This window comes from Bombina bombina, chromosome 2 (assembly GCF_027579735.1).
Source record: "Bombina bombina isolate aBomBom1 chromosome 2, aBomBom1.pri, whole genome shotgun sequence".
NCBI lineage: Eukaryota > Metazoa > Chordata > Amphibia > Anura > Bombinatoridae > Bombina > Bombina bombina.
The window spans coordinates 1,252,806,672-1,252,833,199 of NC_069500.1; the positions used below are offsets into that span (position 1 = coordinate 1,252,806,672).

Here is a 26,528-nt window from a genome sequence, read left to right on the forward strand (position 1 = left end):
ATCCTTGTTAACCAATTACAAACTTATATTCAGATATAGCATGAACTCTGTTTGCACATGTGTAGTTGAGAGAGACTGGGGAAGCCTGCCCTAGTCTCTTCCTTTAAAGGGACAGTATACACCAATTTTAATTTAACTGCATGTAATAGACACTACTATAAAGAAGAATATGCACAGATACGGATATAAACATACAGTAGAAAACAGTTTAAAAACTTATGCCTAGATTACGAGTTTTGCGCTATAGGGGCTGCCATTACAAGTTTCTTAAAAGCCGCCTTGTGCGAGCGATATGGTGGCAATAAGCTCCATACCGCACAAAATCCAAGGGCTGCTTTGACGTGCTTGTGCACACTTTCCCCATAGACATCAATGAGGAGAGAGTGTTAGAAATAAAAAACTGACACCTGCGATCGCAGAATGAAAAGCTCCGTAACGCAACCCCATTGATGTCTATGGGGGAAAAATAAGTTACGTTTAAACCTAACAGCCTAACATAAACCCCAAGTCTAAACACCCCTAATCTGCCGCTCCCCGACCTTGCCGAGCGGTTAAGTTTCTGCTGCCCGAATCCGCTTGCATCCTGCAGTGGAGTCTGCTTTTGTGAGCTATAACCAGCATTTACTGCTCTATTAACCTCTGTGATAGGTGTTGTGTTTAGCATTTGTGACGCTTTTACTGTATTTTAATAAATCCTTTTATATTATACTACATTGCCGTGAGAGTACTGTTTACCCACCAGTATAACGTGGGTGTGCGCATTTCCCTGAGCTTGGTCATAAACTCTAATTCATGTGAGTAGTCATTTGGCCACAAGTTTGATATACAGTATATCCTGGATATTGTTACAGAATCACACTATGTTGCTATTTCTCTCTCCTTTCTCTGAGAAACTCTAAGGATACAAAGAATCAGAAGAGTCCCAGCAAGAACACGCATATCCTTATATGAACTTTTTATTCATTTTCTATGTTGCATTTATGATTCTTTTTGAGTCATCACATTTATTTCACCTTGATTTTGTTCTGTGATGTTTGGTATTTTTATATTATTTACGGTCTAAAAGAGCATCATGTTGTAAGCACTGCGAATACGTGTGTTCTCAGGCACTAAGCACTTTGGTAGCCCTCCATGATAGGATATATATATAATGAGTATTCCAGAGGGCAAACATTAAATAAAACACTAATTACAAAAATGTTATACTAAAAGCTAAATTTAACATTTTTAAATCATACTTATATATATATATGCATTCCTGCCAAAAATACAATTACAGTAAACATCTTGAAAGTTTAGTTATGCATAGTGAAACACATTTACAATATACTTAAAGTATTTATTTTGCTCCCTTTTCATGTAGTTTAGCATTGAGAATTTCTAATTACCAAAAGAAGAAATGCTAACCCTGATACATATCTTTCCCAAATTGGATTTAGCAGATGACAACTGCAAAACAATGCACTTTATACTAACATAATGACCATGACTAACCTTTTTATCTGCAGACTTGAACCCAAATTAACTCCTCCAAATAAGACAAATGATGGATGGAGTTTGGCTATTAAAAACATTTGCAGCAAACAAGATGCTAATTTGTTTTAATGTGGCTGATATGTTACTCTAAAGCAAGACAATAAAACATTCTTGTAATTGCAAATTGTATGGGTTTAGTGTCATTGAAAGTGTGGCTCCCATATGTTTCATGGAATATTCAAAAACATATTGTGTAGCTAAACATAAAACTCATCAAAATGAAAATACACATAAATCCATTTCATCATTCAACAGAAGCATTTATTACAATACACATATACTAGCAAATGGTCGATATTTTAGTGCATTGAATATATATCATTTTTCTCTCTCTCTGTATATATATATATATATATATATATATATATATATATATATATATATATATATATATATATATATATATATATATATATATATATATATTTATTATACACACATACAATATATATGTTGCTGTGTTCCTTGTTCAGAGAGGAATTGCCTGGTATATCGGCGCTGGGCTGACCGTAATAGGCGGGATCAGACTGATATACTACAGGAAAGTTCTAACAGGTGTGTATGTATATGTATATATATATATATATATATATATATATATATATATATATATATAAACACGGGTGGGGTCAGCACTCTCAGGCCGGACCGGGTACACATCCTATGACTCTGCAACATGCACAGCCCTGGGTGCAAAACAGCACTCTCAGGAAGCTGCACTGTCACCAGAGTCACAGGCAGTTAACCCCAGTCAGGCCTGGGTGCAAGGCCCAATTTTTTTTGTAATTTTCCCTGTTTGGGCCTTGCACCCAGGCCTGACTGGGGTTAACTGCCTGTGACTCTGGTAACAGTGCAGCTTCCTGAGAGTGCTGTTTTGCACCCAGGGCTGTGCATGTTGCAGAGTCATAGGATGTGTACCTGGTCCGGCCTGAGAGTGCTGACTCTACCCGTGTTTTGTATATGTTTGGGGAGATTACATAAGCCTGTGAACCCTCCATTTTTTCACAGCTGTTTGTTTGTGAGCCTGCATTGTGTGGCTGTTTAGGGACCCAGGTTTATTTGGAAGAAACCTTGACGAGGTACCTGGGCTTTTCCCATTTGGCCAGATGCGGTAACTAATTCTTCCATTGCTGCTTATTATCTTAGTTGAGAATATATATATATATATATATATATATATATATATATATATATATACACACACACACATATATACACACACAATGTCTGCAATCTGCATCCAAACTACTTTAAAGAAAGGGGCCATGCACAGGATCAGTATAGAAGAAGTCATCTTACCTCTTACTGCTTCCTCCACTTGCAGGGTGTGCCCGGGCGTCATAACCAATCACGACACCCCTCTCTTTCAGATCACAGATATTTTTTTCAAGGTATCTGCAGAATCCCTGAAAGAAAAAAAATGCATGAAATAGTGGATAGGTGTTATAGGGACATTGTACACTAGATTTTTGTATGTATAAATGTTTTGTAGATGATCCATTTATATACCCCACCTGGGTGTGTTTTTGTAACAACGTTTTGTTTTGCTTATTTTTTTTTTTTATAACATTGTGCTGATTTTCAGATTCCTAACCAAGCCCCAAAGTATCAGACGTAGACTGAAGTCTACAGATTCCTGCTTGCTCCCGTTTGTGTAATGGGTCTTCTTATATGCAGGGGAGGGTATGTTTAAAAGGTTTTATATCAATATCTTCTTCTTTATAGTAGCGTCTATTACATGCAGTTATATGAAGATTGGTCCCTTAGAGGGACAGTATACACCAATCAATTTAAAACCGTTACAAACAGTAGTTTTTGAAAATATGTACCTAGACAAAATAACAAAAAACAGAATTTATGCTTAACTGATAAATTACTTTCTCCAACGGTGTGTCCGGTCCACGGCGTCATCCTTACTTGTGGGAATATGTCTTCCCCAACAGGAAATGGCAAAGAGTCCCAGCAAAGCTGGCCATATAGTCCCTCCTAGGCTCCGCCCACCCCAGTCATTCGACCGACGGACAGGAGGAAATATATAGGAGAATCCATATGGTACCGTGGTGACTGTAGTTAGAGAAAATAATTCATCAGACCTGATTAAAAAAACCAGGGCGGGCCGTGGACCGGACACACCGTTGGAGAAAGTGGCTGACCCTGGACAATCTGTCACAGGGAATGAGCTTCCGCAGACCAGAGTGGGTCATTGTCACGACCGACGCCAGCCTAGTGGGCTGGGGCGCGGTCTGGGAATCCCTGAAAGCTCAGGGTCTATGGTCTCGGGAAGAGTCTCTTCTCCCGATAAACATTCTGGAACTGAGAGCGATATTCAATGCTCTCAGAGCTTGGCCTCAACTAGCAAAGGCCAAATTCATAAGGTTTCAGTCAGACAACATGACGACCGTTGCATATATCAATCATCAGGGGGGAACAAGGACTTCCCTGGCGATGAAAGAAGTGACCAAGATAATTCAATGGGCGGAGGATCACTCCTGCCACTTGTCTGCGATCCACATCCCAGGAGTGGAAAATTGGGAAGCGGATTTTCTGAGTCGTCAGACATTCCATCCGGGGGAGTGGGAACTCCATCCGGAAATCTTTGCCCAAATAACTCAATTATGGGGCATTCCAGACATGGATCTGATGGCGTCTCGTCAGAACTTCAAGGTTCCTTGCTACGGGTCCAGATCCAGGGATCCCAAGGCGACCCTAGTAGATGCACTAGTAGCACCTTGGACCTTCAACCTAGCTTATGTATTCCCACCGTTTCCTCTCATCCCCAGGCTGGTAGCCAGGATCAATCAGGAGAGGGCCTCGGTGATCTTGATAGCTCCTGCGTGGCCACGCAGGACTTGGTATGCAGACCCGGTGAATATGTCATCGGCTCCACCATGGAAGCTACCTTTGAGACAGGACCTTCTTGTTCAGGGTCCATTCGAACATCCGAATCTGGTTTCCCTCCAACTGACGGCTTGGAGATTGAACGCTTGATTTTATCAAAGCGTGGGTTTTCAGATTCTGTAATAGATACTCTGATTCAGGCTAGAAAGCCTGTAACTAGAAAAATTTACCATAAAATATGGAAAAAATATATCTGTTGGTGTGAATCTAAAGGATTCCCATAGAACAAGATAAAAAATCCTAAGATTCTATCCTTTCTACAAGAAGGTTTGGAGAAAGGATTATCTGCAAGTTCTCTGAAGGGACAGATCTCTGCTTTATCTGTTTTACTTCACAAAAGACTGGAAGCTGTGCCAGATGTTCAAGCATTTGTTCAGGCTCTGGTTAGGATCAAGCCTGTTTACAGACCTTTGACTCCTCCCTGGAGTCTAAATCTAGTTCTTTCAGTTCTTCAAGGGGTTCCGTTTGAACCCTTACATTCCGTAGATATTAAGTTATTATCTTGGAAAGTTTTGTTTTTGGTTGCAATTTCTTCTGCTAGAAGAGTTTCAGAGTTATCTGCTCTGCAGTGTTCTCCGCCCTATCTGGTGTTCCATGCAGATAAGGTGGTTTTGCGTACTAAGCCTGGTTTTCTTCCGAAAGTTGTTTCCAACAAAAATATTAACCAGGAGATAGTAGTACCTTCTTTGTGTCCGAATCCAGTTTCAAAGAAGGAACGTTTGTTACACAATTTGGACGTAGTCCGTGCTCTAAAATTCTATTTAGAGGCTACTAAAGATTTCAGACAAACATCTTCCTTGTTTGTTGTTTATTCTGGTAAAAGGAGAGGTCAAAAAGCGACTTCTACCTCTCTTTCCTTTTGGCTTAAAAGCATTATCCGATTGGCTTATGAGACTGCCGGACGGCAGCCTCCTGAAAGAATCACAGCTCACTCCACTAGGGCTGTGGCTTCCACATGGGCCTTCAAGAACGAGGCTTCTGTTGACCAGATATGTAAGGCAGCGACTTGGTCTTCACTGCACACTTTTGCCAAATTTTACAAATTTGATACTTTTGCTTCTTCGGTGGCTATTTTTGGGAGAAAGGTTTTGCAAGCCGTGGTGCCTTCCATTTAGGTGACCTGATTTGCTCCCTCCCTTCATCCGTGTCCTAAAGCTTTGGTATTGGTTCCCACAAGTAAGGATGATGCCGTGGACCGGACACACCAATGTTGGAGAAAACAGAATTTATGCTTACCTGATAAATTACTTTCTCCAACGGTGTGTCCGGTCCACGGCCCGCCCTGGTTTTTTAATCAGGTCTGATGAATTATTTTCTCTAACTACAGTCACCACGATATCATATGGTTTCTCCTATATATATTTCCTCCTGTCCGTCGGTCGAATGACTGGGGTGGGCGGAGCCTAGGAGGGATCATGTGACCAGCTTTGTTGGGACTCTTTGCCATTTCCTGTTGGGGAAGAGAATATCATTAATTATGCACAGTAATAGTCACCTGCACACACAGATATCCCCCTAAAATAGCTATAACTAAAAACAAACTAAAAACTACTTCCAAAACTATTCAGCTTTGATATTAATGAGTTTTTTGGGTTCATTGAGAACATGGTTGTTGTTCAATAATAAAATTAACCCTCAAAAATACAACTTGCCAAATAATTCTGCACTCCCTGTATATAAGAGCTTTTAGCCAGTCTAAAACTTAATATAGAGGATCATAAATAAATGATCCTATGGAATGAGTTAACACCAACCATCAATCCACAAATAACTCCATGTCTAACTGGGGAGGGGAGGTTTTTCTTTTATTTCTAACTGGAGCCCTGTCATGATTTTATAACAACTAGGGTCAGATGGCTATAGATCTACATACAGGCTATTCACCACAAGCTTCCCAAAACTGAGATTCAATGAAAAACCTTAGGCCTAGATTTAGAGTTGGGCGGTAGCCGTCAAAACCAGCGTTAGAGGCTCCTAACGCTGGTTTTTACCGCCCTCTGGTATTTGGAGTCAGTCATTAAAGGGTCTAACGCTCACTTTTCAGCCGCGACTTTTCCATACCGTAGATCCCCTTACGTCAATTGCGTATCCTATCTTTTCAATGGGATCTTTCTAACTCCGGTATTTAGAGTCGTGGCTGAAGTGAGCGTTAGAAATCTAACGACAAAACTCCAGCCGCAGAAAAAAAGTCAGTAGTTAAGAGCTTTCTGGGCTAACGCCGGTTTATAAAGCTCTTAACTACTGTGCTCTAAAGTACACCAACACCCATAAACTACCAATGTACCCCTAAACCGAAGTCCCAAAAATAGCCGCCACTCAATTAATTTTTTTTAACCCCTAATCTGCTGACCGCCACCTACGTTATACTTTTGTACCCCTATTCTGCTGCCCCTAACACCGCCGACCCCTATATTATATTTATTAACCCCTAACCTGCCCCCCACAACGTCGCCGCCAGCTACCTACAATAATTAACCCCTAATCTGCCGACCGCAAAGCGCCGCTATTTACGTTATCCTTATGTACCCCTAATCTGCTGCCCATAACACCGCCGACCCCTATATTATATTTATTAACCCCTAATCTGCCCCCCTCAATCTCGCCTCCACCTGCCTACACTTATTAACCCCTAATCTGCCGAGCGGACCGCACAGCTACTATAAAGTTATTAACCCCTAATCCGCCTCACTCCCGCCTCAATAACCCTATAATAAATAATATTAACCCCTAATCTGCCCTCCCTAACATCGCCGACACCTAACTTCAATTATTAACCCCTAATCTGCCGACCGAATCTCGCCGCTACTGTAATAAGTGGATTAACCCCTAAAGCTAAGTCTAACCATAACCCTGTTCCGCTCAGCCAATAGAATGCGAGCTCAATCTGATTGGCTGATTGGATCAGCCAATCGGATTGAACTTGATTCTGATTGGCTGATTCCATCAGCCAATCAGAATATTCCTACCTTAATTCCGATTGGCTGATAGGATCCTATCAGCCAATCGGAATTCGAGGGCAGCCATCTTGGATGACGTCCCTTAAAGGAACCGTCATTCTTCAGTTGGACGTCGTCGGAAGAAGATTGATCCGCGCTGGAGGTCTTCATGATGGAGCCGTTTCTCATCGGATGAAGATAGAAGATGCCGCTTGGATCAAGATGGTTGCCGGTCTGGATCGCCTCTTCTTCCTGGATAGGATGAAGACTTTGCAGCCTCTTCTGGACCTCTTCAGCCGCAGGATTATGGATCGCCAATAATAAGATTTTGGAGCCAGGACCGATCGGTGATACCCGGTGAGGTGAAGATAAGGTAGGAAGATCTTCAGGGGCTTAGTGTTAGGTTTATTTAAGGGGGGTTTGGGTTAGATTAGGGGTATGTGGGTGGTGGGTTGTAATGTTGGGGGGGGGGTATTGTATGTGTTTTTTTACAGGCAAAAGAGCTGAATTTCTTGGGGCATGCCCCGCAAAGGGCCCTGTTCAGGGCTGGTAAGGTAAAAGAGCTTTGAACTTTTGTAATTTAGAATAGGGTAGGGCATTTTTTTATTTTGGGGGGCTTTGTTATTTTATTAGGGGGCTTAGATTAGGTGTAAGTAGCTTAAAATTGTTGTAATATTTTTCTAATGTTTGTAAATATTTTTTTATTTTTTGTAACTTAGTTCTTTTTTAATTTTTTGTACTTTCGTTAGTTTATTTAATTGTAGTTATTTGTAGGTATTGTATTTAAATGTATTGATAGTGTAGTGTTAGGTTTAATTGTAACTTAGGTTAGGATTTATTTTACAGGTAAATTTGTAATTATTTTAACTATTTTAGCTATTAAATAGTTCTTAACTATTTAATAGCTATTGTACCTGGTTAAAATAAATACAAAGTTACCTGTAAAATAAATATAAATCCTAAAATAGCTACAATATAATTATAATTTATATTGTAGCTATATTAGGATTTATTTTACAGGTAAGTATTTAGCTTTAAATAGGAATAATTTATTTAATAAGAGTTAATTTATTTCGTTAGATTTAAATTATATTTAATTTAGGGGGGTGTTAGCGTTAGGGTTAGACTTAGCTTTAGGGGTTAATACATTTATTAGAATAGCGGTGAGCACCAGTCGGCAGATTAGGGGTTAATGTTTGAAGTTAGGTGTCGGCGATGTTAGGGAGGGCAGATTAGGGGTTAATACTATTTATTATAGGGTTATTGAGGCGGGAGTGAGGTGGATTAGGGGTTAATAACTTTATTATAATAGCGGTGCGGTCCGCTCGGCAGATTAGGGGTTAATAAGTGTATGCAGGTGGAGGCGACGTTGTGGGGGGCAGATTAGGGGTTAATAAATATAATATAGGGGTCGGCGGTGTTAGGGGCAGCAGATTAGGGGTACATAGGGATAATGTAAGTAGCGGCGGTTTACGGAGCGGCAGATTAGGGGTTAAAAAAAATAAGCAGGGGTCAGCGATAGCGGGGGCGGCAGAATAGGGGTTAATAAGTGTAAGGTTAGGGGTGTTTAGACTCGGGGTACATGTTAGAGTGTTAGGTGCAGATGTAGGAAGTGTTTCCCCATAGCAAACAAACAATGGGGCTGCGTTAGGAGCTGAACGCGGCTTTTTTGCAGGTGTTAGGTTTTTTTTCAGCTCAAACAGCCCCATTGTTTTCTATGGGGGAATCATGCACGAGCACGTTTTTGAAGCTGGCCGCGTCCGTAAGCACCGCTGGTATCGAGAGTTGAAGTTGCGGTCAATATGCTCTACGCTCCTTTTTTGGAGCCTAACGCAGCCATTCTGTAAACTCTAAATACCAGCGGTATTTAAAAGGAGCGGCCAGAAAAAAGCCAGCGTAGCTAACGCACCCCTTTGGCCGCAGAACTCTAAATCTAGGCGTTAGTGACTTGCGTATTATGTAGCTCAAAGTGCACAAATGTTAAGTGTCCGTACTTGTGTTACATCTGTTTAAGCCTGGTCTTGACAAGTCTTTGATGCCACATAAAAATTTAATTCTGGCTTTTAACATTGTTATTCTACATATCTATACTATAATCGCGTTTGTAACGCGTCCGGTGTCGCCAGTTTACGCACACATCCTCACAGGAATGTTGGCTGTGCGAGGCAGCCAAAATAATCCACCTGAATGCAGCATAGCTATGCTGAATCCAGGTGGATTCTGAAAATGGCAGGGTGGTGAAAGAATCCATCGCAGCGTAGGCAAACCCGAAGCCTTAAATAAAAAAACACCCAACCATCCACAAGAAATGAATAAAAAAACACATAACCTCTCGCACAAAATAATTTAAAAAAAACTAACCGCCCGCACGAAGTATAACAAAAAAACTAACCTCCCGCACTAATTATTTACAAACACCTAAACCGCAACCCCCCACATCGCAAAATAAAGTAATTAACCCCTAAAACGCAAATAACATAATTAAAATATTAACCCCTAAACTGCCAACCCCCCCATCGCAATAAACCTAATTAACCTATTAGCTCCTAAACCGCCAACCCCCCACATTGCAATAAACCTAATTAACCCCTGAACCGACAATCCCCAACATCGCAATAAACCTAATTAACCTATTAACCCCTAAATCGCCAAACCCCCCACAATGCAAATAACTAATTTAATTACTAACCTAACACCCCCTAAAAAAAAAACAATACTAAGTTGCAATTAAAATAATAAAACCTAACATTAAATTACATAAAAAAATAATCTAAAATTACAGAAAAAAACTAAATTATCAAAAATAAAAACAATTAAACCTAATCCCTATGAAAATAAAAAAGCCCCCCCCCCCCAATAAAGCCCCTTTAATTCCTAAACTTTAAAAAAAAAAAAAAAAAAAAAAAAAAATTCTGCCTAAGCGCCAAATAGGTACTCACTGTTCCTGAAGTCCGGCAGAGAAGGTCTTCTTCCAGGCGGTTCCATCATCGTGCGGAGCTGGCTTCTCCGATGCAAGGATCCTTAGCGACGATCCTCAGCGGTGTGGAGGCTCCTCTTCATTTGATCATCCGTCGCACACTGAAGATTGAATGCAAGGTACTTATTGGCTACCTTGCATTCCTATTGGCTGAAATTTTGAAATCAACCAATAGGATGAGAGCTACTGAAATTGTATTGGCTAATTTGAACAGCCAATAGGATTTCAGTAGCTTTAATCCTATTGGCTGATTTCAAACTTTCAGCGAATAGGAATGCAAGGTACCCAAAATTGAATGTGGTACCTTGCATTCAATCTTCAGTGTATGACGGACATCGGATGAAGAGGAGCCTTCACGCCGCTGAGGAATGCCGCCGCCAAGGACTGCCGCTGAGGATCCACCCACCGGGGAAGACAGCTCCGCACCTCCACTCCGGATGAAGATAGAAGATGATGGAGCCGCCTGGAAGAAGACCTTCTCCGCCGGACTTCAGGAACGGGGAGTACCAATTTGGGGCTTAGTCTTAGGCTTTTTTTTTTTGGGGTGGCTTTTTTTTTTTTAGATTAGGGTTTTTTGGGCTGGAAAAGAGCCGATTGCTCTTTTAACCCCTTGAGTGCTAACAACGGCTCTGAGCCATCGCAGAGTTTTCCACTCTGGTGCTAACGACGGCCACTAGCACTCTCCCACCTTGAGGGAGATCTGGGGCTCCCACCCGCTCCTACCGTGCCTGCAATCGCCGGGGCTTCAAGTTATGCGTGGTGAAGTCACGTGCAATGACGTCACAGCGCAACTTTATTTATACTTAATGTTAAGTATAGGAGCAGGGGGCATGCTGCTTTGAAGTCTGTATCTCAGGCATCTAAGCAGCTACAGACCCCAAAGACCCACTGTTAGAAAGGTAATCGCCTAATCTTTCCAACAGTGTTGCAGGGGACAAAACTTAAAGGGACACTGAACCCAATTTTTTTCTTTCATGATTCAGATAGAGCATGAAATTTTAATCAACTTTCTAATTTACTCCTAAAAAAATAAATCCACCAATAAAAAAGTGCTGTCCAGAGCACTGAACCAGAAAAAAGCTTAGATGCCTTCTTTTTCAAATAAAGATAGCAAGAGAATGATGAAAAATTGATAATAGGAGTAAATTAGGAAGTTGCTTAAAATTGTATGCTCTATCTGAATCTGAAGAAAAAAAAAATTGGGTTCAGTGTCCCTTTAAAAGGGACAGTCTACACCAGAATTTTTATTGTTTTAAAAGATAGATAATCCCTTTATTGCCCATTCCCCAGTTTTGCATAACCAACACAGTTATGTTAATATACTTTTAACCTCTGTGATTATCTTGTATCTAAGCCTCTGCAAACTGTCCCTTTATTTTAGTTCTTTTGACAGACTTGCAGTTTAACCAATCAGTGCCTGCTCCCAGATTACTTCACGTGCACAAGCACAGTGTTATCTATATGAAATTTGTGAACTAACACCCTCTAGTGGTGAAAAACTGTTAAAATGCATTCTGAAAAGAGGTGGTCTTCAAGGTCTAAGAAATTAGCATATGAACCTCCCAGGTTAAAGCTTTCAACTAAGAATACCAAGAGAACAAAGCAAAATTGGTGAGAAAAGTACGTTGGAAAATTGTTTAAAATTACATGCTCTATCTGAATCATAAAAGTGTATTTTGGCCTAGACTGTCCCTTTAAGAGTTCTGGGTGATATTAGTTAAATAATGGTCTGACATACCTACCATAAAACAGCACTAATTTATGAAAAATTACATTTTCTCCATTCAGCATCTAACCATATCTGGAAAAACTGACCATGCTGTTGTAGTTATTATTAACGGTCATATGCTAATTAAATTGATTAGCTTCACAACAGTATTTCATTGTTTACCGTAGGAGAAAAGTCTGGAATGGCTCATTCTGGAAGCAGGATGTATAGTGGTTTCATTTAGTCTGTTTTTGCTTCCCATCAATTAGCTAATGCACATGACACTGATAGAACTTCACTGTGAACAACCAAATAGAATTCCTCCAAAGCTTTTCAATCCATTTCCATAAAAAATACCCTGCCCCCCCCCAAAAAAAAAAAAGCAGATGAGTGTACTGGTATTCTCTGCTACATGTGCATAGTGTTTTTATTTCTGTAAGGACAATATCAGTTACTGCAGAGTTGTGTGTAATATTAACCCTTTGAGTGCTAATGACGGCTCTGAGCCGTCACAGAGTTTCCCATTCTGGTGCTAATGACGGCTCAGAGCCGGCACTAGCACTCTCCCACCTCGAGGGAGATCTGGGGGCTCCCACCCGCTCTTACCCGGGGATCGTGCCTGTAGAGTGACAGGCATCGCCGGGGCTTCCCGTTTTGCGTGGTTATGTCACGCGCAATAACGTGATGACGTCACCGCACAACTTTATTTATACTTTAGAATGTTAAAGGGACACTGAACCCAATTTTTTTCTTTTGTAATTCAGAAAGAGCATGCAATTTTAAGCAACTTTATAATTTACTCCTATTATCAATTTTTCCTCGTTCTCTTGCTATCATTATTTGAAAAAGAAGGCATCTAAGCTTTTTTTTGGTTTCAGTACTCTGGACAGCACTTTTTTATTGGTGGATGAATTTATCCACCAATCAGCAAGGACAACCCAGGTTGTTCACCAATAATTGGCCGGCATCTAAACTTACATTCTTGCATTTCAAATAAAGATACCAAGAGAATGAAGAACATTTGATAATAGGAGTAAATTAGAAAGTTGCTTAAAATGTCATGCTCAATCTGAATCACGAAATATTTTTTTTGGGTATAGTGTCCCTTTAAGTATAGGAGCAGGGAGTATGCTGCTTAGAAGCCTGTATCTCAGGTATCTAAGCAGCTACAGACCCCCAAGACCCACCATTGGAAAATAAAATTTGTTAAAAAAATAAAAAAACTTTAAAAAATATTAGCAGCCAGGTGGGAAAGTGCTTAGCACTCAAATGGTTAAACAAAGAAAGGTCAAACATATAAAAAAACAAAACAAAAAAAAAAACATAAGATCCGCGTCATTTATATGTTTATCTTCAAAAATGGCTAAACAATGTTTACAGAATGTGAAAACTTAAAAGGAACATTACACACTGAGGAACAGTGAAGCTCAAAAATGTGGTATAGAGCATTAACATTGCTGGAGTGCAATGCACACTGCTTGCATTTTTGCACTGGTTTTATAAGTCCACAATGAATACATATCACGCGCAAGGAAGCATATTGCAAGCTACAATACGTAGGTCGAATAGTACAGGTGTATTCTTTCCATCAGATAACAGATTTCTATGAGGTAATGCCCTAAAAACTAACATTAATGTCAGATAAGACAGCGTAGTATAAATATTTCACTCAAGTAAAGCAGTATTTCAGACTGCGAGCAAGAGCAAAACTTAAAAGGGACATGAGACATCTGCCACTATAATTCCACCCTTACATCCGTCCTTGACAATCTCTCTTACCATAGCTCGGAAATCACACACTCATCATCAGCCCTAAAAATCTTGGAGTTCAGCTGATTTTCTTCATTACAAATTCATCTTGAACTCCTTCTATCCTGTCCTCAATCTCTTTAAGCAACATTACTTCTCTACTCTTTCTTCCAACCTAAAACATCTGTTCCCCACTTTCAATACTCTTCTCCGCCCACCCCCACCTCCTAATACAACTTCTCTGTCAGCTCAAGACTTTGCTAGACACTTCAATAACAAAATCGACTCCATCAGAAACAAAATCAGCTCTCAGCATAATTCCATTCTCTCACCCCCTCAAACGCTCGCAATCAACCTCAACCCACATAGCCATAAACTTAGCTCTTTCTCCCCTGTTACTGAGGAAATAGTTTCTGCACTAATACTGCCCTCTCACCCCTTACAGCTACTCCCTCTCTTCTACCCTTATAATATATATATATATTTCTATATATGGTCATTTATTTGTATGATTTATTATCTATGATCTTAATTTCTGTACATTTTTTAAGTACTTCTAATGAACCATGCTGAGAAAGAAAAAAAAATGGGACATGATAGTCAGTATAGTGGTTGCCCTGAGGGAGAGCGTCAGCAAATGTTTTGAATGCCACCAAGGCTACTCATGCCATATTACATGTGTTACAAGCTGTAGTAGATTTAGTAAATCATTTCTATTTAATATTAAAAAGCACAGTCTGTATCTTTAACTTTGAATAAACAGGAGCACAGCAGTGCATTTCACATTAATAACTATTTAAAATATCTGAATTAGAATACTGAGCCAGAATCTCCCTTAAAACAACATTATCACTGATCACTGAACTGTATTGTTTACCTGAGTTGTCTGGATAATAGTCAGATCATTCATTTGAGAAATCCCAGGGCCCATCGCAGCACGTAATCCTGCTGTACCAAACTCCATCCTTGAACCAAAACATGCCTGCAGCTCTTTATTCTTCCCATCAGCCACCAGCTGCTTAATTAAATCAGATGTTTTTGGGTTCTGTAAAAAAACAAATAAAATTCATGTTACGAAAACATACCAGAAAATATACTTCAAGCATTTGCAGAATGTCAAATCAAGTATGTAATGTAGTCATAACAAAACACAACCATTTACAGCACGGCAGAAATGTTATTGGATTATATAGATGGTTTTAATAAACAAATGTTAAGTCAAAACATGGACTTGAAGTGATGGTAAAATTGACTTGTGTTAAATACAGTCTGGAATCTAAGCAATATTTTAGATGGACTTTAATTGATCACTTCTAATGAAGATGTGCTGTACTTTTTAATCTAGCCGTGCCATTCTTATAGCCCGCGCTCCTGCCACGCACTTCCAAACTGGGCGCTCTAGCCGTACAGCACTTTTTTTGTAGATAGAGCACCGATTGGAGAACAGTTCAAACCATTAGCTCCTCAAGAAATATGCAAGTGGGTGGCCGGAGGGTAAGGTATTAGAATGGCACGGCTAGATTAAAAAGTAAGTTATAGCGCATCTTTATTAGAAGTGATCAATTAAAGTCCCTGTAAAATATCACTTAGATTACGGACATGGTTTTAAAACATGTCAAGTTTACAATGACTTTAACAGTGGCACTAGTAAATGCAAATAATGGTTTTATTTTTGACATTGTCATGGAATTTTGAAATCTTTATATTAATATAGCCTAATATATTAACCTCTTCATGCCGTCAGGACGTTTCATGGCATGCTAACAGCGCTGGGCTTTAATGCCGTTAGGCTGGCATGGAATGTCCTACCTTATACAACGTCCTGCAGCTTCCCCCTTTGATTAATTCAAGAATCAGCCTGGGGGGCGTGCATAGCAGCGTAGGCAGTTCCCCATGATCCGTTTCCGGCATTAAAATCATGTGATCACATTGAAGATCGCGTGATTTCATTTTTACTAATAGTGTTAACATCGGGAAAAACACACTATTGTACTGGTGTTCTGTCGGATTTTGCTCCCTTATAGAATTTTTCTACTTCAATGTGAACAATACATAATCAAACGCCACATGTTTCATAAAAATGTGTGGAATGTTATTACGTAATTAAAAGCATGTGCACATCATTTGGTAGCAAATTTCAACGGACATCCTAATTATCCTCGCCTTCATTGTTATAGCGGCATCCACGGACATGCGTGCATGCGCAGTTCAAGGTACCAAATTTCAACGGTCTACCTTCATACAATTACATAACGTTCTTACTAGCATACGTCATCATCGTCATGCATGTCGATAGTGTATATAAGCTTAAAAAATGCAATACAGCCTGTTGAATAAAAATGATATATTTATATGATTGAGGACTCGCATGGCGATGATGACATACGCTAGTTGGAACATTATATTAAGTAAGACTGTCGAAATTTTCTACCTTGAACTGCGCATGCATGCATGTCTGTGGACACTGCTTTAACAATGAAGGCAAGGATAATCAGGCTGTCCGTCGAAATTTGCTACCAAACGATGTGCGCATGCTTTTAATTATGTGATAGCATTCCACACATTATTTTGAAACATATGTGGACTGTGATTACATAATTGTGCGCATGCTCAAATTGAGATAGCAAAATTCGATAAGGGAGCAAAATCGACAGAACACCAGCACAAAGGGGTTAAAGGGACAGTAACCTAAACATATAAACAAAAATAAATGTTTCTATTAAAGGTTAAACAACATTGTAACATATATTGATTATTTGCTAGCTTTTTATGTAAAATAGCTCTGCAAATCAAACTTGTTCCACCTCCTTAAAAAGGGACACTGAACCCAATTTTTTTCTTTCATGATTCAGATAGATAGAGCATGCAATTTTAAGCAACTTTCTAGTTTACTCCTATTATCAATTTTTCTTCATTCTCTTGCTATCTTTATTTGAAAAGCAAGAATGTAAGTTTAGAAGCCGGACCCTTTTTGGTTCACAACCTGGGTTGTGCTTGCTGATTGGTGGCTAAATGCACCCACCAATAAACAAGTGCTGTCTATGGGCTGAACCAAAAATTGGCTGGCTCCTTAGCTTAGATGCCTTCTTTTTTAAACAAAGATAGCAAGAGAACGAAGAAAAATTGACAATAGGAGTAAATGGGCCGGCTTCTAAACTTACGTTCTTGCTTTTCATATAAAGATAGCAAGAGAATGAAGAAAATTTGCTAATAGGAATAAATTAGAAAGTTGCTTACAATTGCATGCTCTATCTGAATCATGGGGGGGGAAAAAATGGGTTCAGTGTCCCTTTAAGTACAGCTGTTATAGATGTCAACAGTGTGCACTATGCTTTCCATTTGCTGTACAAACCACTTGTCAGCACTTAACAAAAAACAAAACAAAAAAACATTGCCTGGAGAGGGTGCTAGGCTACAATTAGGAGGTATAAAGAAATGTAAAATATAAACAGTTTCAAAATGTATTTAGACTTGTCATATTAAAGTGTCCCATATGTAACTGGCATACATTGATACCCTAGTTTTTTTTATTGAAAACTTTATTGTACTAAACACAGATAAAGGATATGCAACTTCCATCATCTACACGAAATGTTCCAACTTACTGAATGTTTCTTAAAGTGATAGTAAATCCTAGCATTTGTGGAACGCTAGAATTTACCAGTGTAACAAATAAAGGGGACTTTCAGTCATGAAGTATAAAATACTTCATGCTAAAAGTTCCTTTATTTGTCTGTAGTGTTCGCCGCGCTTAGCGTCTCAGGCCGTCCGTAGCAGAACACTTTTTTTCAATGAGGTGATGTTTCCACCTCTTAGCAAATAGCCGTGCGGGCAGCTGGCATGATTTAAAAAACACTAGGATTTTCTATCACTTTATTTATAGTCGTTTGCTGTATTTTTCAACAGTCCGTCAACAGAAAATTAATATTTGAAAATCTTGTTAATTCTACATAGACCTAATTAGCAATCTTATTGCAATCTTGCAATTTTCTCAAATAGTTCAACATATAATACCATAATACCCAAATGTTTAAACACTTGAAAGTGTATTATAGCAGTAAAAAGCTGACTAGAAAATATCACCTGAACATCTCTATGTAAAAAAGAAAGATATTTTACCTCAAAAGTTTCTCAGTAGCCACATTCCATTGTAAAGGACTTCTAATCGTCAAATCAGTATGTCTTTTCCGGGAAAGCGGAAGGAGCGAGCTTTTGTGCACGCTCATCTTATTTCCCTATTCAGTGTAAGGAAGTTTACAATGAAATCTCATGAGAGTTAAGTGAAATCTCATGAGATCACAGTAATAGAGTTCATGACCTCAGAACTGCTGATGCTAATTGGCTGCTGTTCATTTCTTCATTTTTTTTATTATTTTTTTTTACCTGCAGCTGAGTATAACTTTTTACACAGAACTTACTCTGCTGAGCTGAGGAGATTGTGGGGTAAAATATCTTTTTACTTTTTTACATAGAGATGCTCAGGTGATATTTTCCTGTCAGCTTTTTCCAGCTATACTGCATCAGTTTCAAGTGATTTAACATATGAGAATTATGTCCCTTTAAGGAAAATTTACAGAAGAATTGTACAACAGTAAAAACTGTCAGACAACTTGTGTAATACAATTTCCAAATCACAACACTACTGATGCAAAATAACCAATGTATTTGTAACCAGTAACTAGCATTTCTCAATTTACATATCTTAAACAGGTAAAATCAAAATAACTATTATCACTGTGGTAAAATATTACTTGCCAATATTGGGAAGTACATTCAAATACGACCACACGTCCTCAGAGAGTCAGCAGCAGCTTGTACGACACAAATTAAAGGAATAATCTAGTCAACATTACACTTTCATGATTCAGATAGAGAATGCAATTTTAAGCAACTTTCTAATTTACTCCTATTATCAATTTTTCTTCCTTTTCTTGGTATTTTTATTTGAATGTAAGCTTAGGAGCCGGCCCATTTTTGGTTCAGAACCTGGGTAATGCTTGCTTATTGATGGCTACATTTAAACACCAATCAAAAAGTGCTACCCAGGTGCTGAACCAAAACTGGGGCCGGCTCCTATGCTTACATTCTTGCTTTTCCAAACAAAGATACCAAGAGAAGAAGTAAAATTCATAATAGGAGTAAATTAGAAAGTTGCTTAAAATTGCCTACTCTGTCTGAATCATGAAAGTTTAATTTTGACTAGACTATCCGTTTAAGTCTTCACAGAAACAATATACACCGTGGACCGCTCTCTGAATGCAGGTGCACGGTTCCACACAGCATATGTGCGTAACAATAACAACATTTACTAGAAGCATTTTTGCTAATGGACGTATATTGCACCCAACCACATTTCAAGTTTGACCTTTCTATCCCTTTAATGCAAAAAAAACCCAAACTAGTGTATTGATAAAAGTCCGATATTATTATTATTATTATTATACTTTATTTATTAAGCGCCAACATATTCCGCAGCGCTGTCCATGGATACAATTAATTTAAATAAAACAATACAAGACTTGTAAGATACAGGACAAAATTTACAAACACATACAGGAGGGATTGAGGGCCCTATTCCCGTGGGAATTTACAATCTAGAAGGGTAGGAGGTTGGGAAACAGGAGGCGAGGACTGCAAGATTGAGAAGGATGTTAATACAGAGTTAGATGAGGGAAATATTAGGTAAGTGAAATTAATTTATTATTGAGTTGGGTGGTAGGCTTCCCTGAACAGAAAAGTCTTCAGGGAGCATTTAAAGGAAGAAAGATTAGGGAAAAGCCTGACAGCACGAGGGAGAGTGTTCCAGAGGGTAGGTGCTGCACGACAGAAGTCCTGCAGTCTAGCATGAGAGGAGGTGATAGTTGCGGATGCAAGGAGCAGGTCATTGTTGGATCTTAGTGGACGGGCTGGAGTATACTTGTGTATTAGAGAGGATAGGTAGAGGGGAGCGGCGTTGGTGAGATTTTTGTATGTAAGGGTGAGAATTTTGAATTTAATTCTGCTGTGAATGGGGAGCCAATGAAGGGAATCACAGAGAGGTGCAGATACAGTTCGACGGGAAAGGTGGATCAGCCTGGCAGAGGCATTTAGGATGGATTGAAGGGGGAGAGGCGGGAAAGAGGAAGGCCAGCGAGTAGGTTGTTGCAGTAGTCAAGTCGGGAGATAACAAGGGAGTGGATTATTTGCTTTGTGGTGTCAGCGCTCAGAAAAGGGCGAATTTTAGAAATATTGCATAGATGATTGCGGCAGGATGTAGAAAGCAATTGGATATGGGGGATGAAGGATAAGTTTGAGTCAAGTGTGACTCCGAGGCAGCGGACTTGGGGCGATGGGGAAATGGTGATGCCGTCAACAGGGATAGAGAAGTCAGAAGTCGGCATAGAGCTTGAGGGGGGGGGATAAGAAGGAGCTCAGTCTTGGACATGTTAATCTTTAGGTGGTGAGAGGCCATCCAGGAAGAAATACCAGATAAGCAGTTGCTGACATGAGAGAGGACAGAGGGAGAGAGAGCAGGGGTGGAAAGGTAGATCTGGGTGTCATCAGCATAGAGGTGATATTTGAAACCATAACTGTTGATAAGGTTACCTAGCGAAGAAGTATAGATGGAGAAGAGTAGAGGACCCAGAACAGATCCTTGAGGTACTCCAACAGACAGAGGCATAGGAGAGGAGGATTCGCCGGCAAGTGACACAGAAAAAGACCTGTGAGAAAGATAGGAAATCCAGGAAAGAGCAGTGTCACAGAGGCCAAAAGTGCTAAGGGTCTGTAGGAGGAGGGGGTGGTCAACTGTGTCGAAGGCAGCTGAGAGGTCAAGTAAGATGAGTATAGAGTAGTGGCCAATATTTTTAGCAGAGAGAAGATCGTTTGTGACCTTGGTAAGGGCAGTCTCAGTTGAGTGTTTTGGGCGGAATCCGGATTGCAGTGGGTCAAGCAAGGAGTTGGCGGACAGGAAGTGGGTTAGGCGATTGTAAACTAATTTTTCAAGGAGTTTTGATGTTAGTGGAAGCAGTGATATGGGGCGGTAGCTTTCAGGAGAATTAGGGTTGAGGGAGGGTTTTTTTTGAGTATGGGAGTGACTTTTGCGTGTTTGAAAGAAGATGGGAATGAGCCGGTAGAGAGAGATAGGTTGAAGATGTGGGTAAGAGCAGGAGTGAGGGTGGAAGATAGGGAGGGAATTAGATGGGAAGTGATAGGGTCGAGTGGGCAGGTAGTGAGGCGTGAGGAAGATAGTAAGGAAGAAACTTCATTCTCAGTGGTTGGATGGAAGTTACAGAGGGTGGCAGAGGGAGTAATTAGGCCTGTTGTTGGAGTATTGCAGGTAGGTGTTGGGATGTTTCTTCGGATAGTATGTGTTTTGTTTAAAAAGTAGTCAGCCAGGTCTTGAGCACTAAAGACAGGCGGGGGTGGTGGAGCAGGTGGGTAGAGGAGAGAGTTAAAGGTGGAGAAGAGTCGTTTAGGGTTGGAGGAAAGAGTAGATATGAGAGAAGAGAAGTAAGTTCGTTTGGCTAAGTGAAGGGCGGAAGTGTATGAACGAAAAATAAACTTATAGTGTATGAAATAAGGTTCAGAGTGAGTTTTCCTCCAGACACGCTCAGCAGTACGGGAGCATTTTTGCAAATAGCGTGTTTGCTGAGCATGCCAGGGCTGTAACTGACGGCGTGGTGTTTTGCGCAGCTGGGGAGGGGCAAGTGTGTCTAATGCAGAGGAGAGAGTTTTGTTATAGTGGGCTGGGAACAAATGCTGATATAAAAAAATTCCCTTAAAATTAAATTGTATTCTCTCTCTCTTTGCTATTTTATTGTAGATGTGAAAATAAATTAAAAGGAATGAAAACTAAAACACATCTGTGTCATTTCAGAATGCTAGGCCAGTGACCAGTATAACCACAGCATCATGGTGTATAATCACACATACAATGTGTCACCACCATCATAAATGATCAAACTATTGCTGTACGTGCTTCCTCTTTGCTGTCCTTAGCTCTGTGTGTATAAATATAGTTGGATGCATGATGGTGGAGTGAAAGGGGAGTGTGAACAAATGCAGAAAGAGAATTCTAACATATGCATAAGTAGGTTAGCTGTATCCATCACTCAGTAACTACATACTGTATGTAGAAAAGGTGGTACTTTGTACTGATGATGCAGCTGTAAAGGGGGAGGGGAGATGACCCTAGGTTAAAAAGGGTGACACTAAATATAATCTAGCACAAAAGTGCCTCAAAGATTAATTGCTTATTCCACAGCACAATTCATACAAAATCAATTATGGTTTACACAAATATTTCAGCTTTATGAGGCCCAGAGGAAAATAGTTACTGATCACAAATGTGTGTCTGATCACATATGTTATTGATAAACCACTTTAAATATCTGTTAATTATTCATAAAAAGCTTTTTAGTTTCTGTTTAGTTAATTATGTTAAAATACTATAACAGGATATGCAATATCTATACAAAACAGAATAACTTGTGACTCAACTGAAACATGGATTAGCGGAAACAAAAATGACCTTGTCACTGTAATTCATAGGAAAACTCTCGAGCTAATTCATCACCAGTAATAGGCACATAGGGTTATGTATTCTGAAACTGCTGTACTTAGGGACACATATACTGTACATCTCATGTACAGCGTCAGAGATGGCAGCTAGGTCCCTCTCATCATTAGATGCGTCCCCATCTGTACATTATGCAGCTGACTCTCTCACCTTGTCCCATTTGAGCCAGTCTGCTACTGCCTGATCTAGATCGCTGTGCGCTGCCATTACTGCTGTTCTCACACTCGCCCCGGCTGTGCTGATGTCACTGCTGCTCTGCACCTATACGGGAGGGGGATCGTCCCTATACCGGAACGTTGCAGCTGTCACACCTCCTAGGCTGTCACTCCCCTTTTTGTCTATACCGGAGTGTTGTTGCTGCCACTCCCATCTTGCTGTCAGTCAGCTTATACGATGGGTTACTGCTTGCCATCTCCTCCGCCTACACTGGCGCGTCATGCAGCGACGCCCTTCATTTCTGCCAGTGCCAGCCAGCAAGGTGTGGCCTTTTCACGCTGGAGTAACAGGAAGCCTATGCAATCCAGAGTCACAGAATTGAAGCTTCTGGCTTTAGGGTTATCCCCTGGAGCTTGTTGCTTTTGCAATACCGAGTACTTCCCCTACCAAACAGATCCTACTTCTGACATTTTTTCTCTTATATATTTGTGTTCAGAACCATTTGCTGGGATTTAGTAGTCCAGAAAGCTTATAGTTTTTACCTACCCACTAATGCTTTATTGTAATTCTCTTGAAAGTTTATTTTCTGACTAAAGGGGATTTAAACGCTTTTTATTATAGCATGTTTAAGTATGTGTAGTAAAAAACAACTCTACAATATATTTATTTTGTCCCATTTTCATGTAATTCCTTAAATTGTGGTCTTTTCAGTTCCTACTAAAAGTGGAAACACGGACTCCAGATTTAAAGAGGCCATTACAGTGCCAAAAGTACCTGTTTTAATCCCATAAAATGAATGTAAACTTTCATGAATTAGTGCCCCGTTTTTAAAAATACTATTAAAAACAGGGGCACTTTCACGTTGCAGCATGTTTTTACAAACACCTTTCTTTTCAGCAAAGCCGGATCGGCGATCCCCCACCCGCAGCTCCTCTGTACTTACGTCAGCAAAGACCAAACAGGCTTCCTCCAATCATGGCCCCCCCCCCCTAAGTGTCAATCTCGTGAGGCCATGCCGTGATTGGAGGAAGCCGGTTTCGTCATTGCTGTGTAAGCACAGCATGAGAAGCGGGCGGGGGATCACTGATCCTGCTCTCCTGAAGAGAAAGTATTTGTAAAAATATGCTGCAATGTAAACTTTCATTATTGAAAGTGCCCCTGTTTTTAATAGTATTTTTAAAAAATCGGCACTAATTCATGAAAGTTTACGGTCACTTTAATGATGTTTCTGGTCTTTCTATAGGGGTTGCTTTTTTATAGTTCTGTCTCGCCGCTAGCAGGAGGAAGGGATGGTCTAATAGCGCTATATGGATAGAGCGCTGATTGGTGAACAGTTAAAATCCTTAGCTCACAAAAAATATTACTTTTGAAGTGGGCGGCGGGAGCGCAGGGTATTTGATTGGCACGGCTAGATTAAAAAGTAAGATAAAGTGCATCTTCATTAGAAGTGATCTATTAAAGTCAATCTAAAATATCACTAACATTCAGGATCTGAATAGAAAAAGTGGAAAGTTTACCATTTCTTTAAGCCAATGGACAAACTGATCAATCTCAGAGATAACTAGTGTAGGGAGCGTATGCGAGGGGAACGTCGTAAGGGAGGGGCTACTGGGGGAGAACAATAGGAGAGTTAGGTGTGCCAAGTGTGGGGTTTGTGTAGGAAGGATAAGAGGAAAGGATTGCTGGGGCCAACGAACAGGCATTGGTCAAGAGAATGGACAGGGGAAGGGCAGAGAAAAGGGGATATAAGAAGGGGGACTACAAGAAGTGGTCACTAACCTTTTTTCTTTGTTTGTTGCAGGTAAGAAGTTGGAAGAATGGCGGCAAGGAACTGAAGAATCCTAAGGCGTTACCTGGATGAAGGAGAGACGGTCTGGAAGACTAGGGCAATCCAGGCACAGAAGATGATCAAGAGGATGGAGAAGGTCAGGAGAGAGCAGCAAGCAGCCCAAGGAGAGGTGATATTCGGCGAAGGCACAGCGGAGGTTGGTTCTCTGGCAGTGGTGCAGGTAAGCCACCGGAGGGACAGCACCCCATAGAGGGGGAAAGGGAGAGCAGGTAAGGTGTCGCTTGGGAGCAGTGCAGGTGGGGAAGACAGGGCAAGTCTCTCTCCGGGGGGTAGCGGCGGTATGCCGGAAATATTCATGATGAGCCCCACATCCAGCAAAGAAGGCATTCCGCAGGGACAGGGGGACGGCAGCAGTGTGCGCATTCCCAGTGAGGGCACTAGGGGCGCAAGGCAAAAGAGGGATTCAATAGTCCACTATCTGGACAATTTCATGGTGGTAGGAGGGGCAGGTACTGACAGGTGCGAAAGCATGAAAACAGGGCTGATAGGGTTGCTAGAAGAATTGGGGGTCCCCGTGGCAGACAAAAAAACGGAGGGCCCTTGCGCAAGACTATCATTTTTAGGCATAACGATAGTTTCGGAAAAAGGGCAATGTGAGCTACCCGAGGATAAGGTGGAAAAAGCTAGGGCGCAGATAGCATGGATGGCGACGCGAAAAAAGGTAACGCTAAGGGAGATGCAGAAAACTTTGGGGGTATTGAACTTTGCTTGTAAAATTATCCCAGTAGGGAGGATTTTTAAAAGGCGGTTGGAGATAAGCACGAAAGGTGCAAAAAGGCCAGAGCACATGATTAGGGTGACGAAGGAGATGAGGGAGGATTTGAAAATATGGGACCAATTTGGCGCATATGGCAAGAGGTAGCGCCCGCGGTGGAATTGGAGCTATACAAGGACACGGCAGGGGGACTGGGTTACAGATCATATTTCCAGGGGTGGTGGTGTGCGGGAGGATGGCCCGAAATATGGAGGGAAATAGGATGGGTTAGGAACCTGGTACTGCTGGAACTATTCCCCATAGTGGTGGCCATGGAGCTATGGGGCGAAAAGTTAGCAAATAAGACAATAATATGCTGGTCAGACAATATGGAAGTGGTCGAGGTCATCAATCAGCTATCTGCGTCATTGCTGCCGGTAGTTAGGTACCTAAGGTATTTTGTTCTAAAATGTTTAAAGCATAACATCTGTGTCAGGGCCAAACATATTCCGGGTTTCAGAAATGTAGTTGCTGACGCGCTATCCCGTTTTAAGTGGGAGAAGTTTGCACCCAATGCCAGACAGGAAGGTGAATGTTGCCCTATGCTTCTTTGGCAGATTGGCAACGGATAGAAGGAATCGAGGAACTGGTTGAGAAAGCCCTGGCACCAAGTACATGGGCAGTGTACAGGAAATATTGGGGACAGTGGTGCAAACATAAGGAGGGGGCAAAAGAAGGGGAGGAGGGAAGATTCCTAGAATGGTTGATGGTATTACAGAGAGAAGGTGTTAGAAAAGGGCGACTGGGTTCGGTATTAGCGGGGATATCATATTGTGCACAGCTATACGGGGGAATAGATTGGTCCAAGAAGTTCATAGTGAAGAAGATTGCGAGGGCATGGGGAAGAGATGAGGAAAAGGGAGCAGATAAAAGGGAACCAATAACTAATATTTGTGAGACGATCCAAGACAGACGAGGAAGGAAAAGGGGCATGGCTGAATATGGTGGGAACAGGGGGAGCACTGTGCCCGGTGGCCTGTGTCAAAGATTACCTAGCAACACAGAGCGGCGGGGGTCGCACATTCCTGCGGCATGCAGACGGGTCAGAGGTAACAATTTTTCAGTTTAAGAGCGTGCTGCAGAAAGTAGTGAAAAAACTGGGGTGGGGGAGTGCATACTTCGCGCCACACTCATTTAGAATAGGGGCAGCGACCTCGGCTGCAAGTAGAGGTTGTTCAGAGGAACAGATTAAAAAGCTGGGGAGATGGAAATCCGCAGCGTATAAGTCATACATAAGGATGCAAAAAGATTAAGGCGAGAGGGGTTTTGGTACTGTTGGTGTGGTGTTGTTTGGAGTGAGACAGGGCGCAAAAAAGCGTAGTTTAAATAGTTTCTAACTGTTGAAAAATGTGTTTTTATTACAGGCAAAGCATTAAGGGTGTGGATAGTAGGACATTCCTACATT

General features: G+C 40.8%; 1 protein-coding gene across 1 annotated transcript in view; it reads right to left on the minus strand.

Annotated features, from left to right (window-relative positions):
* The window catches only part of PGM2 (phosphoglucomutase 2), an 83,875-nt gene extending 61,171 nt beyond the window's left edge, over nucleotides 1-22,704 (minus strand). The window contains exons 1-3 of the mRNA XM_053704062.1: nucleotides 22,515-22,704; nucleotides 14,682-14,849; nucleotides 2,836-2,942 (exon numbers count right to left, since the gene is read on the minus strand). Of these exons, the coding sequence (XP_053560037.1) occupies nucleotides 2,836-2,942; nucleotides 14,682-14,849; nucleotides 22,515-22,571 (332 nt within the window). The 5' untranslated portion in view covers nucleotides 22,572-22,704. The remainder of the gene's footprint in view (nucleotides 1-2,835; nucleotides 2,943-14,681; nucleotides 14,850-22,514) is intronic.
* Between the last annotated feature and the right edge of the window lie 3,824 nt (nucleotides 22,705-26,528).